This window comes from Neolamprologus brichardi, chromosome 17, assembly GCF_056152115.1.
Source record: "Neolamprologus brichardi isolate AB-2024 chromosome 17, ASM5615211v1, whole genome shotgun sequence".
NCBI classification, from domain to species: Eukaryota; Metazoa; Chordata; class Actinopteri; order Cichliformes; family Cichlidae; genus Neolamprologus; species Neolamprologus brichardi.
The window spans coordinates 1,592,418-1,609,346 of record NC_142120.1 but is presented as its reverse complement, the minus strand read 5'-3'; the positions used below and the strand labels follow the sequence as shown (position 1 = coordinate 1,609,346).

The window sequence follows — 16,929 nt, the reverse complement described above, 5'->3', positions numbered from 1 at the left end:
AGTTTCACACCTTGGCTCAGGCGATTAGAGGATCATCAGGGGTCCTTTTGTCCCTCTGTGGGGGGAAACTCCCACTAGGTTTAAATCTGGGACTCTCCACCATTTGACCTTAGAACTGAAGAAGCTTCTCGGATGAAGGTGAAACGTCTTCAAGTAACTTAAAGAAGTCCAGACGCTTTTCTTTGCAAGCTCCTTTGACTACTGTGACCTGGATGACTGAGAACCTTCACAGAGACACAAACCCTTTGTTAACTGTTACTACTTACTGGCATTTGTTTCAAAGCCTAATATGGCAAAATAGTGGTTTTGTTTTTTCACCCTCCATACTAAGAGGAAATAAAGCATCTTTGTGGTGTGTGAATAATTTTCAGTGGTTTCCACACATTTGTGCATCAACTGCTGAACATGACGGACCTCTGCAGCCCCAGGACCCTGCTGTTCTGGGCTGGGATCGTTGCTTTGGCCAGCTGTAAGTAAATTTTCATTATTTCCAAATCAGACCTGATGCAGAATGTTGTAGAGGAAGAAAAGAGATGCTTTTCATAATGTTTTAACAGTTAATGTTGAGTAGTTGCCTTATTCTTCATTCGTCAACATTCGCTGTCCTTCCCATTTGCATAGTTTATCTAAGAAATATATTTTTTTACAGTGTAATGTGGCTAAAACAGGGGCAGGGATAGCTCAGTAGGTAGAGTGGTGGCCCCATGATCGGAAGGTGGGGGGTTCGACTCCACTGAACGGCTACCCTGAGGTACCCCTGAGCAAGGTACTGTCCCTACATACTGCTCTCCGGGCATTTCCCTACAGGGACTAACACATACTCATTATATTATTATTATACATTATATAAAACACACACACACCGTTATATATAACTGTAATCATCTGCAAGCCTCGGAGAAAACATGAATACCTAAATATGGAGAAAAAGTAACATGTTATCCGCATAAATGGGAAATGGCCTGTATTTGTAAAGCACTTCACTTGGTCCCTATGGACCCCAACTACATTCACACTACATTCAGTCACCCACAGCCACCCTGGGGCCCACTGACAGAGGCGAAGCTGCTGGACACGTAGGCAACGTGAAGTGTCTTGCTCAAGGACACAACGACCGAGACTGTCAGAGCCGGGTTTGAACCGGTAACCTTCCGATTACAAGACGAACTCCCAACTCTTGAGCCACGATCGCCCCATAAAGAAGATTTCATGTTCCACATTGTTCCATTTTACGCCCTTACAGGGACAGATCTGGAGAAATTTTCTTAGGATGGCAAAGGAATCAAAGGGGGGGGGGGGGGGGGCAAAATCAAAGCGTATTTTTCAAAACATATGCAGGTGGTTACAAATGGTTAAAATGTTTCAAATGCAGTAAGTACACACGTTTTTCATATAAATATAGTCTGTAACTTAATTATTTTCTGTAGCCCACATAGTCAAACACTTTACTTACATAAACTGTTTTGATGTTATGTACTGTAGCCTGTATAATAAATAAATATGCAGCCCAATAAGTATAAAATCCAGAAATCTACACAACATGGGGCGCTTCATTTACAAACACAGGTCTAACTTTAGTTTCACACTTTTTGTTAGAAAATAACCAAATTGTTAAATGCTTAAATTACACAAAATGTCAGAAATCTGCACCGTCATGAACAAAAACTGAAACCTAATTTTTCACGATTTGTTAGATTAACCCTCTGAGGTCCAAAATATAACCATCTTTGACTCCTTTTGATTTTACGTTTGTATTTCACCCTCAAGTTGTTTCATTTTATTTTCTCCTGCCTTGTTTGGCATCATTCCTTTCAGCTCAAGTTCAGTTGATTTTTCATTGACATACTGCATTAATGTTACTGATCTGAAATCACACAAAAAACTTAAAATCTTAGTAGTATATTTTTACTGTAAAAAACACAGACATGCTGAGTAATTTTTTTTATGTAATCGCCATACCGTCTTCCACGTCCTGCTTACTTGCCTAACCTTTCCCCCCCACATGTGGGCAAAATACACCCCCCCTTTACGACATCTATCAAGACTTTACAACGACACAAAAGACTAACAAAGCAGGATTAATTTATGGAGCGCAGCATATTACATTATAACATAAAATGATCAAGATTATAACAAATACTTAAATAAGCTCCAACATAATGGATGAGGCAGAAAGTAGACTTGGGCTGAAAGATCTATCACTTTATCACCTATTCAGGTTGTAAATCATGCTTTTAAAAAGTAACTAAGTAACTAATTACTTTTGAAAATAAGTAATCAGTAAAGTAAGTAATTCAATTTCAATTCAATTCAATTCAATTTTATTTATATAGCGCCAAATCACAACAAAAGTCGCCTCAAGGCGCTTCATAGATACAGAGAAAAACCCAACAATCATATGACCCCCTATGAGCAGCACTTTGGCGACAGTGGGAAGGAAAAACTCCCTTTTAACAGGAAGAAACCTCCAACAGAACCAGGCTAAGTAAGTAAGTAAAGGATTACTTTTTGGGGGAAGTAATCAGTAATTAGTTACTGATTACTTTTTTCAAGTAACTTGACCAACACTGTTCATTAGTGCCCTCACTGACACACAAAACAAAAATCAACGACTACACAACAGACTAACTGTACGCTCCACGCTAAACGTCACAAATCTCCCACTTCTAAAAACTCGCTCGCTCGTTCTGTCTCGCCGCCATTACCGTCACTCCCAAACTTTCCCGCCTTCCTAAACAACCAAATCCCACGTGGTGACTTGTTTTTAATTGGTCGACATGGTACATTTTGCCACAGATAGGAAAGAGGTGGCTTGTTTTCCCCTTTCATTACTGTTTTCACGCTGTCCTTAGAAAATGCTTTAAAAAAACAACAAAAAAACATGATGACAGTATTTAGAAAAAAGCATGGCTTATATATTTTTTATCATAACTCTCGATTTACTGGCCTGTAATTAAAATTTAAAAACTTTGAAGTCCGAACTTTCAACAATTTCAACAAGACTCACTCTGAAGTGTGGCTGCAGCTTGTTGCTGTGTCAGCTTAAATCAGTCATGTGATTCGGAGGTGCAGCGTGTCCGTGGACCACAGAGGGTTGATAACACTCACTTTCATTCCATTTCCAGAGCGCAACAACCAACCACCTGTATGAAATCTGAAATGTCCATGGTGTTGTTCAAAATGTGGTCTGGCACAATCCGCCCCTCCGCCCTTAATCACTATATCCTGTCTAATTGCTGCTTCTAGTGGTTCTATAAAAATTGCAAACAGTGGGGAGGAGAGTGGGCATCTCTGGAGACAGAAGATGTGTGGTCATTTGTCTTGACACATCCTTCCAGCTCGGGTCGTCTATCGGAGGCCTGGGAGCTTGAGGGTCCTGTGCAGCATCTTTGCTGCCTGCTTGGGTGTTGTTCCTGAGATCTGCTGGAGACACTCGCCCAGCTTGAGGGTCACTGCACTGAGTCCTCTGATAACCACTGGGACCATTGTTGCTTTCACCGTCCACAGCTGCTCCAGCTCCTCTCTTACACAGTGGTATTTCTTCAGCTTCTCACTACAGACGTCTTCCTCTGCTTGACCACCACTCTTATGTTTGTCTGTATGTGGAAGTCGAACAGGATCTTAGCTCCCTCTTGACCACCGTAGGGTGCGTATTGCATCTTGACCTCATGACTTCCATAGACCATACTTCTTAGGTAAGGTAAATATTTTGTAAGGTAACCAGAAAATAACATTCTTAGCTAGCTAAGACGAGCAGTTGGCTGTCAGGGAAAGCCATGTTTTGTGCACATTAATGAATTTACCCAGACTAAAGAAATCACCCTGAGCTTGAATGTAGATTAAAGTCATTGCTGTAGTTCAGACATTAGCTCTCCTGCTCTGACTGAACTAAACTGAGGGATGTTCAGAGCTTCAACTTAAATGAGAAACAGAAACGTCACGGCTGCTCAGTCACTTACTAACGTTACAGTTACTTTTAAGGCTGGACTCTCCTTCAGGTCCTGTGCACAACTGATTGTTAAATACGTGCAAACAGCATTTTAATCTTCACATCTGACAGTAACACCTTTTTTTTTCTTCTTTTTTTTAAAGTTGCACTTCAGTATCTCGCCATGACAGATTTAAGCTGATTCACTGAGGATTAAAAATAACTCTCGCAGTATTCTTGCCTGTGCAATCACTTTGTTTCTAGCTGATATCTCAGTTTGTTACTAACACAGTTGACTAGAGGCGATTGTGGCTCAAGAGTTGGCAGCTCGTCTTGTAATTGGAAGGTTGCCGGTTCGAGCCCCGGCTCCGACAGTCTCGGTCGTTGTGTCCTTGGGCAAGACACTTCACCCGTTGCCTACTGGTGGTGGTCAGAGGGCCCGGTGGCGCCAGTGTCCGGCAGCCTCGCCTCTGTCAGTGCGCCCCAGGGTGGCTGTGGCTACAATGTAGCTGCCATCACCAGTCTGTGAATGGGTGGATGACTGGATATGTAAAGTGCCTTGGGGTCCTTAGGGACTAGTAAGGTGCTATATAAATACAGACCATTTACCATTTATGTACTGGAACCAAGTCAAAATGTATGTTTAATCTTTCACTGATGTTATTGTATTATTTATTTTTTATTAAATTTGAAAAGCACCAATGACTCAAATGTATCTATCGAACAGAGGCGTATAAAACTAAAGACAAAAAGTCAAAGACATTAACAATTAATGTAACTGTAACTATATATGAGCATAAATACAAGTCAGTTTAGTGTTTAGGAAAGCTGCTGGTCTCAGACCTCTGTTTCAAACACTTTTTAAAAGTCATAAAAAGACTTAAATTCAGTGTTTTAAGTTCATGACGAGGGCGTGACATTTTCTAGACCAGTGGTTCTCAAACTGTGGTACGCGTACCACTAGTGGTACTTGGGCTCTCTCTGGTGGTATCCAGGAAATCTCCAAAAAAATTTAAGATTAAATAATGCACCATTGTGGAGGTATGCAAAGGAGACACGAGAGTTCCCGAGGCTCTTCTGGGAGCCGAAGTCGACCACAAAACGTGTCCCCAAGCGTGAGTCCTCTATGACGAGCAGCCTTTCCTTATCGCCAGCAGTCGCGGCCGCTACAGAGCACTGGCGAGCCCGTTTCCCTGGGCCTTAAAACTGCAAAGGTGGCACGGTGCTGTCACGCTGATGGTAAAAACACAGCTCTTTTCCACCGTGCCGCGATCCCAGCCACCATCGATGAGTCGGAGGCTCGGGGGAGAATAGGTGGGGGCACGGGAGATGCCGTCGGTGAGTCGGGAACTATCGCCTGGATGCTGAAGCTCGTGGTAGCCAACAGAATGCGATCCGCTTCTTCGGTGAGTGGTAATCCTTCGCGGCCAGCAGCGAGGAGGGAAGAGGTAAGAGAAGAAGAATCCGCCGTCATCCAGTCCTAGCAAGGGCAGCGTGCTCTCCATGAGCCCAAGAGCAACACCATCAACCAGGCCCGAGAGAGAGGAGTGTCTCAGCCCGCTCTGCGTCTGAGAGCGGTGTATTTCCCTTGGGTGGAGGATCCTGGAGGAGGGTCATCACATGGCGGGTGGACAGCGGATCCACCACATGATGGTATTTCATGTCGTCGGATGAAATGCATCTGTTTGCGTACGTGCCGTCAGGTTTAATCATTGGCTGGTTGTTGAATCGGGGAAGTCGATTTCAATTTTTTAAACCCATAAATGTGTAATCACATATATGTGATGACGTATTTTCCAAATCATTTTTACCCTCTGTGAAGCTGATTGAAAGCAAGTTAACATGCTGTATAGCAGCGGTCTCCAGTCGCTCTGTGGTGTGGGTCGTTTGGTACCGGGCTGCGTGATGTGAGGCTCTTGGGCGCGCTCTGTTTGCTCATATTATAATGAAATATATTTATGTGTAATAATTCATAGCTTTGCACATAATGTATCTTTTCCATACTTTCTCTTGCCCGAAGTCCCTGCACGTTAAATTTGACTTTAGATTCCTTGTAATTTAATTTAGATGCATTTGAGTTCAAGTTCAGTGAGTCTGGAAAAATCAGAGCAGCAGCTCTGTTGTTGGGATTTAGATCCATTTCACATGAAAGTAACATGAAGTCACTGATTATCCAACACAACAGTTAGTCTTTTATTGTCTATAAAAACGTATCATTGATCCATCTTACTCTTATCCTTAGATCATTTTGTTTGTGTTTTGTAAACAATAATTAGTATTAATAGGACTATATTTAATTTGCTAGCATAGGAAATGGGATAGCAGTGACAAGTAGCACAGCATCTTTCTAACAACATGAAACACGACTGTTAGAGTGAAAATGTTACAGTGAGAACATTTTACATTTGCTACAGTTACAGCTAACATTTTTACGTCATGCTGATTTCTTTTTCTTGGAATGAAAATTGTTTCAGCCTCCTCACCTCCACGCACGACTGCAAATGCTACAGTAGCCACTTCGACAGCCTCCTCCAGCTCTTCAGTTAGTTTGCCAACTAACCCCTCCTCCCAATCAACGTCTTCAGTTCAAGAATCCAATTCAACTACTATATCTGGTAATGTATTCAGCCTCTGCTTGAGTTTTGCATTAGTTGTTATTTTTACAAGTCAAAGTCCTTTTTTTTTTCTTTTTTTTTGCCTGTCCCATTTGGTTCTTTAGCCGTCAGAATTGTTGTCTGAAGACCAACAAGGATACCCAACGGATTTATTTTGCCATATCGATCATCGTGGCTTTGCCGTATTGGTCCATTTGATCGACCTTTGTTTTTATTATTTATTTTATTTTATTTTCAGTTGTTACAGACGGGACAGACATGAGTGAGGGATAGGAAAGGGAGAAAGAAAGAGGAAGGAAAAGAAAAACAGAAGGGGAGAGGGACAGTGAGAAAGGGGGGGAAAAAAAATATCTCCTGGATCACCTGTTGAGAGAAAAAGAAAATAAGCAAAAAAAAAACAAAACAAAGCAACATACTGAACACAACACCATCGCATTAATCTAGTTAAGTGTAAACAGCAGTAAATACTAAATATTGAATGTTGTTGTGCAGCACGCAGGACAGACAGCGCACAATGTGCTTTGAAGTAGCAGCCAAGAAAGGTGTGATTTAAGTCTACGAACAGTGAACACCTGTGTGCACACCTGTGTGGATCGGCGCGCTTGTATTCAAATGGTTTCCCCATGTAATGGTCTGCTAGAGGATGTAGAGAGCCATAGCCCCGCCCCCAGGGCATGAAGCAGGCATGGAGGAGATCCAGGCCCCAGACATCCAGAGGTCCCAGAGTGCAAGAGCCCAAGGAGGACCACCGGAGGGGCATCCGTGCCACCTTCATGGGAAGGGCTGAGGATCCCCAGACGAGGGGTCACCCAGTAGCCACCGAGCAGAAGCTAGAGGGGGCTGCACCAGCGTGCCCGCCGGCTCTGCTGGCAGCCAGCTGTGCCAGAGTGAACCGAGCCGCAGGCACAGAGGCCGGAGGCCCGAGGGCCCGAGGGCCCCCCGCGCCCCGGAAGAGGCCTGACCGAGCAACAGGCACCAGGCCCCGCCAAGTAGCCACCAGGAGTGAGCTGGCACATGACCTGAGCGCCCAGCCCCGGACACCAAGAACCACCAATGCACCGACCCCTGAGGGCATCAGTCACCGGTAGGGAGTGTGGTGAGGGGAGATAGGCCTCCACACTTGGAGGGCCTGGGAGTTCCCAGAGAGGTGGAGTCTAAGACCCGACCTGACATATAGACACAGACAAACAGACACACACAGACACAGACATGCATTCCCACCCTCATGCACACATATACAAACACTCAGCACTCACCCAACGTAGGAATAAACGTAAATGGACATGTACACACAATCACACTCCCCAAACATACTCTATACCCCGGGTCCAGGTATCCTCGCCCCCAGAGGGGGAAAGGGCACCCAGACCCAAGAGATGTTACCCTTCCCTCCGGGGTGGAGGCCAGCAGACCGCCCCAGGCTCCGCAGCAGCAGGGAGGCCAATCGGACAGCCAGCATCTCCTCCCAGCCCCCCCGCCCCGATGGCTAGCAGAGAATGGGGGTGTGTTAAGACCCCATACCTCCCTCCTCCCGCTCAAGTGTAGTGTTGCTGCGTGTTGCTCTAAAGTGCATTTAAAACAAGGGAGAGCATGGTGCTGCTGCCAGAGAGCAGCAGGTGTTAGCACGGCCCCTCCCGAGAACCCTCAATGTCTACATGGATTTAAAATTGAGAGGTGGGCACCGGCGCCAGAGGTAGGTTTGAATACACAGACTGTCTACTGGACGCCAAGTCAAAGTCCTAAAATGTTAAACAGCATATCAGGTAAGACTGCTGTCGTTAGGTTTTTCTGCCTAAAGCTGACTCCAAGCACTGCTCCTCCAATCACCTTGAAAGAGACCTAACCCACATCCAATACATCCAACCAGCCTCTCAGGCAAACAGCTCTCACACCCAGACCTCACCTCCAGGTAGGGATGGGTATCGTTTAGGTTTTATCCGATACCAGTACCAAACCGGTACTTTTGAAACGGTGCAGGTGCTTAAACGGTGCTTAAAGAATGGAGAACACAAACTTTGTCCAAAAACCTCTCATGTTCAGCTGTTTTTTGTAAAAAGATAACAATGTTAGCCTTTTCTGCAGCTATGGGGCATATATGGTATCACTCTTGGCTGGAAGCAGCTTAAACAATGGAAAAAACACAAACTTTGTCCAAAAACCTCTCATGTTTAACTGTTTTCCACTTTTTCTTTGGTCATTTTAGCCTTTTTGTCCAGGGTGAAGGGAGTATCTGCCATCAAACAAGAAGACAGCCACATGTAGCTATGATGATGTTTGCTAGTTCACCTTACATGCATTAATGTAATAACGTGGTTAGCCTACTCAACGTAAATTACACACGAACAACATTAAGCTACTCACGCAGAGAAGAACGGCTGCTGCTGCATCATCATCCTCATCATTTCTGCTACACTGGCAGGGCTAGGGGCCAGGACTCTCCTCTTCGGGTTCTTGGGGGATGTTGCTAACTCCGGGTCCGATCACAGGCACCACACCCGCAGTAGATGTGCTCGGTGTGAGGTCTCGCAGCAAGCTATCAAATACGGCGCATTTCTCAGCTTTAAAAAAACGCTATGCGTCGCCAGGTGTTTCATCAGATTTGAGGTGTTACCTCCTTTGACAGTATCACAGTATCAGCTTAAAGCACTTGTTGCAGCTGCTGAGTTTGCATCTTTTGCTGTGAAGTACAGCCAGACTTTTGACCGCTTCACCTTGGGCATTTTTAATCTGTAGCTCTGCTCTAAAAGAACGTACGTACCTGGACCCGCCTACTATCCTCGGAAACGTAAAATGATTGGCTAGAATCTAAAGTGTGTCACAGCTCAGGAAAAAAAGCACCGAAATGTGCGCTGCTTTTCGGTCTGGTTACTACCGTTTACATTTTATCATACAGGACTGTGATAAGATTGTTGAATTCACATATAGTGTACAGTGTCACAACCCGGCTCATAGGAAGTGACAAGCAAGTGGGAGACCACACACAGGTTTTTAAAGGCTGTAAGACATATTTAATGAAAATAAGGTAAAGCGACTTAAACACTATTTAAAGACCATAACAGCCATAACTGAAACTTCCAAATGAACAAGCTGGGTGCCAGACAGAGAGCGCAAGAGCGTCAGCTGGTTCAGTCAAGGTGTCTTTATACACACTGGGACTGGCCTTCTCAGGTGTGCAGGTGTCAGCTCCACCTACCTGCAAGAAACAGGTAACAGAAAAAGCAGAGATCACCAACACCTCTGAGGTACCAGCAGCTGTAAGGTGCTTTGAGGTATTTCTGGTGCTTTCATTGTATAATTATAATCATATACTAATGATTTGTTTTCTTCTTTTCTGATCTCGTTGAAATGTGTCCTCTCAGCCTCTGAGCCTCCACAGTGTGAGTATCAGTTTAAAAGATTGAACGTTTTCAAACACTGTTGTTGGTGCTCAGCATTTCTCTCTAAATTTACTCTGAATCACAATGAAAGTATTTTTACACTGATTATAGAAAATGTATTTTCATCTTCACTGATCACGGTCAACATCAGAATGAAGAAACTATCTGAGATAAAAAGAGTAACTGACAAACATTTTGCAGGTTCTTACACCGTCAAATACAACAGCACGTCTGGCTCGCAGATTGAATTAAACCCCCCTGGAAACTACAACATTTCTCTTATTGAAGAAGGCCGACCACAGACTGAAAAGAAAATCCAAGCTGATCACTCGAATCAAACCTCAGTGGGGAAAACTGGACACCTGAAGCCGTGCACCTATTACAGTCTTAATGTTTCATTTATCAATAATACTGGAAATGAAATATTCTGTCACTCTACGGAAAATACATTTAGAACACATCCAATGAGTGAGTACAATTAATTCATATATTTGTGTTTTACATCCATCTTCTTTTAACTTAACACATTAATCTTTTTATAAACTGACACATTTGTGCATCACTTGTTTAATTTAGGTGAAAGAGACGTTAATGAAACCAGCTGCATCCCTGGATATGTTTGTTATGAAAGTGACTGGGACATCAGCTCTTCAGTATCAACACCAAATAACCGTTCAGTTGTACGATGTATAAATGATGAGAAGACTTTCTGTGTCAGACCTGCTAACGAGGACATTTGCTCAGATTTGACTGTAACCTTTACTCCAGGAGAGTGCAGAGGTTCTTCCTTTAACTTCACCAAAAGCATCAGTGTTGGTACGTACGAACGAGTCCACGTCTGCTCTGAGATTCAAACATTTACACCTGATTTAATGTTTGTGTTCATTCACTTTTTCCACAGGTTTCTTAAATTCTAGTGAAATACAGCAGATTAAACCCACAGGACTTCCTGCAGAAATTACCACGTTACTTGATTTACCAAAGTGTAAAAACCTCTCAGTTAGTTACACCTGTTCAGGTAAGTGGAAACTTTACGAGTTAGAGACACGAGCTTTGTGCTCTCTGTGAATCTGTTCAGATTTATTTCTTTGAATGTGTTCACGTTTGAATCTAAACCAAAGGATGAATGTTCACACACTGAGGAACAACAATGACGTCATCTTTGTGTCTCCTCAGAAAAACACAAAGCTGATGTTGTGAAACTGTCTGAGCTGGAGCCGTTCACAGACTACAGCTGTACTGGTCTGATCTTACAGAACAGCATCACCATAAATAAGACGACTCCATCGGTCCACGTCAGGGTTGATTGTGGTGAGTTTATATTTCCTTTAGCTCATCAAAATAAAAGCTTTTATTCTCACACAGTTTAGAGTGAAGCAAAGGAAACTTCATTCACTGTTACTAGGGCTGCCACAAACGATTATTTTGATAGTCGACTAGTCACCGATTATTTTTGTGATTAGTCGACTAATCAGATCATCATCCATTGGACATAAAACTACAGCTTATTGCACCAGCAGCATCTGCTCTTATATAACTATCATTAGCTTACAGCTTTAAGTGTTTAAGGTATGTGCTAACTAAAAATAAAGACAAGATGATAGTTTATTAAATTTTAATGAAATTTGCAGATTGTTTCGGTGAAGTTTAATAAACTCCTTGCTATCTAAAATATAACGGGAGTAAATTCTGGAGCATCTCACACTTCTGATAATCAGCTGTCTGCTTGACGTTTATTCAGCTGTGTAAAAACTATAACTTTAATCTCAGCCAAACCGATTTACTCAGGAACAAATAAAATACTAAAAAAAGCCAAACAATAACATTTTTAAGTTATCTAAGTGACTTATATATCATGTTTAACCTGAGTAGTGAAAGATGGCGGTAGGTTTGAAAACGATTAGCGGGAGTCCGGTGTTCTCACGGCTCTAGTTAGCCTAGCCCCCGGCTAGCTATCGAGCTAGTGGGTAACAGACGTCTCCGAAAACGTCGGAGCGCTTTTGAAAATATGTGGTGTCTTGATAAACTGAGCAGATATTTGAGGTTTTCACAGCTACATTCTCGCCTGAAAATATGTTAAACGTTTATTTTGTGACCCAGAAAGAATAATAAGAGTAATATTAAAACTAACTAGCCGCCGCCATTGTTGGAAACTGAGCAGGGCCGTGCTATGAATTCTGGGACACAGCTTCTTCTTCTTTGGTGTTTAATGACAGCTGGCATCCTTGTACATGCAGTGCTGCCATCTTCTGTTTCAGTCCGTTATTACACTCTTAAATCCTACTACTTATTCCTGCGTCTTTTGTGATCTTACAAAGCTTCAAACGACGCGTCGACTATTAAATCAGTCGTCGACGATTTTGATAGTCGACGTAATCGTGACTAGTCGACTAATCGTGGCAGCCCTAACTGTTACTGATGTTTACTTTGTTCCAACAGATTTTACAATAACCAACACAAAGAACGATTTAACCAGTACTTCCATTGAGCTCAACTGGAAAACAACCAGTAAGAACTGTCAACAGGAACTTCCCAACCTTCATAAGCTTTCTTATGACTGCAGTTGTGATGGTCAGACAGGTAAAGGTGAGTGAGACGACTTCTCCTCTTATGTGTTTATGTTCATGATGCTTTGACTGTAGGTGAAAAACCAAACCTCTGACTGGGTGTGAATAAATACACAGTTATTAAAATAAATAGCAAATATAAAACAGAATAAATACTGAAACATCAGAGTCGAGTTCACTTTTTCACACAGAAGAAATGATGAGAAGCTTTGAGCTGTTTGAAGGTAAAATCTGATGTTTGAAACTTAATTGTCTTTATAAAAAGCAACACAAACAGTTTCTCAGTCTGTTGGTTTTCTGACATGTTCGTAGTTTCTATGAGGAGCTTGTAGCATCAGTGCTTTATGTCAGCAGGAACAGACTGTAAGTGAAACAGGTTTGTGCCAGTTTATGGATCAGCTGACTGAACTATGTGTTTGTGAAACTTTAATGTGTTTATGTGTTTGATGATGTTGATTTAAATCTATAACATTTTACAATTATGTAACAGTTACAGCCACAAGTCCTGATGGAGGAACGTGTGTTATTACTGGATTAAATCCATTTACTGGTTATAAATGTCGAGTTCGAGCCAAATACAACAAGATTCAAGTTTCCACTGGGAGTGAAGTTAAACTGCAAACTAAGGTTGGAAGTAAGTAATCAAACTTTTTATTACATTTATTTCTCACTGGATATTTGAGCAGTGAAGATAAACAGGAAGGGCTGCAGGTCTGTCAGTTTTTTACTTTAAATATGGCTTCCTTTAAATTTCTCTTACAGCACCGGCTGCAGTCACTGAGCTGCAGGTGCATGTTCACGAACATAATACGATCAAAGTGAGCTGGGACAGATCCTCTACGTTCAACGGACCTGAGGGAAAATATATAATCAGTCTAAATACAGCTGATGATAAGGAAGTGACAAAGACGGAGAAGCAGAGTTGTACGAAATGTGAAGTTGAATTCAAAGATCTGAGCTACTCTACGAGCTACAGAGTGAAGGTTTGTTAAATCCAACATTTTTGGTTTAATAAATTATTATACTTATAAATATTATTTTAGATAAATCCTGAATGTTCTTCACAATGAACTGACATTTTGTCTTTAAAGGTGACGGCTTATAACGGAGAACGCGAGAGCATCCCTCAAATAAGTCAAATCAGCACTTTGTGTACGTCCTGTTTTCATTAATGATAGTTTACTGACATAAATGCTTCGTCTCATTTTAAGCACACATATTTCTACAGATGTTATCTTTCACTTAAATGTAATTTTTTATATTATTTCGCAGACAACAACAAAGCTGTTATTGGGTTTCGTGTCTTCGTCTTCATCGTCATTGTTCTGGCTTTTCTTTTTCTCACCTACAAGTTCTACGTTCAGAAGCTCAGAACGTCCACAAAGTAAAGTCCACGAGTGCTTTTTCTACACATCTCTGACTTTATTTTTCATTACTAGTAAAGCCTAATGTCATTATTAGTTTATGTTTACTGTAGAGGCACAGTGATGCATCTATTATAAACAATCCTTTCTCATCTTTCCTCCACAGTGACGTGAATGACGACATCGAACTTGAAGCAAGTGAGTAAACCAAACATTTAGTGACTGTTACCATTCAGTTAGATTTTATTCATAAAGTGCTGAGAACAGTTGCCTCCAGGACCTTTTATTATGAGGACGACAGGACAAAGACACACTGTGGAAAAGAGCCAGAGGTTAATAATGACTAATGATTACATGCAGAGTGATATTTAGTGAGTGAAAAAGAAACACTCAGTATAAACCTATTGCAGCATAACTAAGGGAGGATCCAGGGTCACCTGGTCCAGCCCTAACTATATGCTTTAGCAAAAAGGAAAGTTTGAAGCCTAATCTTGAAAGTAGAGATAGTGTCTGTCTCCTGAATCCAAACTGGAAGCTGGTTCCACAGAAGAGGGGCCTGAAAACTGAAGGCTCTGCCTCCCATTCTACTTTTAAATACTCTAGGAACAACAAGTAAAGGGAAAACAGCACTGTGAGGCCTTTAAGATAAAATGGGGCCTGGTTGTTCCTTACACCTTATAAGAAGGACTTTAAATTTAATTATGGATTTCACAGGAAGCCGATGAAGAGAAGCCAATTCGGGGGAGAAATGCTCTCTTTCAAATCCCTGTCAGTATTTTGGATCAACCAGCGGCTTTTATGAGAGTTTTTAAGGCATCCTGATAATAATGAATTACACGGGTATTTACAGGGACCAAGATGAATATAATCAGAATAATTATTACAATAAAAACACTGAACACAATTGACCCACAGCCACAGGTGTGAGTGCGTTAACGCCTTAATGAACACTCACATCTCGGGTCATTTGACCTCAGTAAGTCACATGATCTGTGGGCAAGGTCTCACAATGGGTTCACCTGAAACCTTGGGCGATAATGAACCACACCCATTTTCACACCTTGGCTCATGTGATTGGGCAGATGATCAATAGTGGGCCAACGACCCTCTTAAGGACACTTCCAACAGAGCTAAAGAAGCTTCTCAGCTGAGGGTGAAATGTTATCAAGACTCTTAAAGAGGTTTAGTCGCCTTTCTTTCCAGGCGCCTCAGATTATTGTGCTATAACAGTGTTCGCAGCCCTTTATTGTTGTTTCCTGTTTCTTGTCATAGTTTATGAGAACAGACAACCTCCTGGATGGCGTCATAAAGAAGCTCACTGATCAAATAAGACATGATGGAGCAGCACAGTCAGTCACCGTTAACTCTTCATTGTTTGGTATGTTTTTTGTTTCCATTCCAGCAGCAAAAGAAAAAAAGTATTTTGCTGCATTAACATAAGAGCTCCAATTTAATCGTACTGTTCATTTTCCTAATTGTTCACACAGCACGGCACTCTGAAAATATATTTAAAAAATTAAAAACACAAATTAGCAGCTGTAACGTTCCCAGTTACAGCTGATCGACATGTGTCCATCAGCAGGTGAAATGATGCTTTTAGTTTTTGTTCATGTGTCTTTCACACATTTGTATGTCTGCAGAAAATTTGATTTAAATACTGTTAAATGTATCGAGAATATTAACAAATTGACCAACAAAAACATCAAAGAAAAGTGTGGTTTACATAGTAGCAGGTCTCCTGTTGCCAGCAGATCAGTGGAGATGAAGCTCAAAGATTTTGCATGTGGAAATTAGCCAATACAAAAATTATTATACTTTAAAAAAACATCTGCTTAAAAAACAGGACATGTCTGTGCATACTGAAGTCCCACACCAGGCTAACTAATCCACAGTCTGTTTTATATGTGGAGTTTGCATGTTCTCCACTGTGGCTTCCTGCTAACAACATGCAGCGAGTCGGGTTGACGATTGTCTCTCTCTGTTGTGTTATGACAAACTCTTCTCCTCTACACAACTTTATAGATAAAAGCAGGTATCACACAGCACTGCTAATTGGGTCCCTCCATCGATTTTCTTACTATGTGAATTCCACCTTCCTCTGACTCTTCCTCACTTCCCCACAGCTGGTGCTAGCAGCAGTGACTGTGAGGCCTGGTTACCAGTTGTTACTGTTCACAGTGCTGCAGCTCGGCAGTTATGTCGGTTAACTTGACTCATTAGTTTCTTTTTATTGTTTTCTTTCAGCTTTCCGGCTCCACCTTTTCACTCCTTCTTCCACAATAAAGTTTTTCTACAAGCTGCGTGAGCGCACAGCAAAGGCAGGGGAGGGGCCAGCGGCGTTAAGAGATTTGATTGGGCAACCCAGTCGCTCAAAAGTGAGTGGGGCGACCAGGAAAACAGCCAGTATGCCAGATTACTGGTCCAACCCTGATCCTACCTCATTCTGCAAAGATGTTAATGATCAGCTGTAAACTGTTTCCACAACAGTTACATCTGACCACGTAAGGACCTGGAGAAACGTATCTATGCCTTTGTTACATCAGGGTTAGATTACTGTAATTCTCTTTACACTGGTCTCCATTCTGCCCTCGTTCACAAACTGCAGCTCGTTCAAAATGCGGCTGCACGTCTCTTAACTGGAACTGGCAGGTTTGAGTCTATTACTCCAGTTCTTTCCGACCTGCTCTGGCTCCCTATTAAATTTTGTATTGATTTTAAAATCTTATTGCTCACTTTTAAAATCATAAATAACCCAGCTATCTTACGGATCTCCTCAGCTGTTATACCCCCAGGAGAGCGCTTAGATCAGCAGGCCAAATGCTCCTGGTGCGACCTAGATCTCAGCTCAAGACCAGAGGTGACCGCGCATTCGCCGCTGTCGCACCCTACCTCTGGAATAACCTCCCCGTGGCTATTCGGCCGTCTGATTCAATCTTTTTTAAATCTCGATTAAAAACGTATTTGTTTAGCCTTGCTTTCCCCGCCTCCTAGAGCCCACATTTTTACTGTACTGGAACTTATCTTTATCACTTTGTTAATGTTTATAATGTTTTAACCTTCAGCATTGTGTGTGGACTT

At 42.2% G+C, this 16,929-nt stretch overlaps 1 protein-coding gene across 1 annotated transcript; it reads left to right on the top strand.

Annotated features, from left to right (window-relative positions):
* Window positions 1-10,171: 10,171 nt before the first annotated feature.
* LOC148097839 (receptor-type tyrosine-protein phosphatase C-like) lies at window positions 10,172-16,209 on the top strand (the record flags this gene model as incomplete). The annotated part of the gene is made up of 12 exons (XM_087830970.1): window positions 10,172-10,388; window positions 10,497-10,736; window positions 10,822-10,938; window positions 11,097-11,231; window positions 12,360-12,506; window positions 12,978-13,121; window positions 13,250-13,470; window positions 13,579-13,639; window positions 13,760-13,871; window positions 14,018-14,049; window positions 15,124-15,229; window positions 16,096-16,209. Coding segments are annotated over 11 exons (1,476 nt in total), but the record flags the coding sequence as incomplete, so codon positions are not given.
* Window positions 16,210-16,929: the final 720 nt, after the last annotated feature.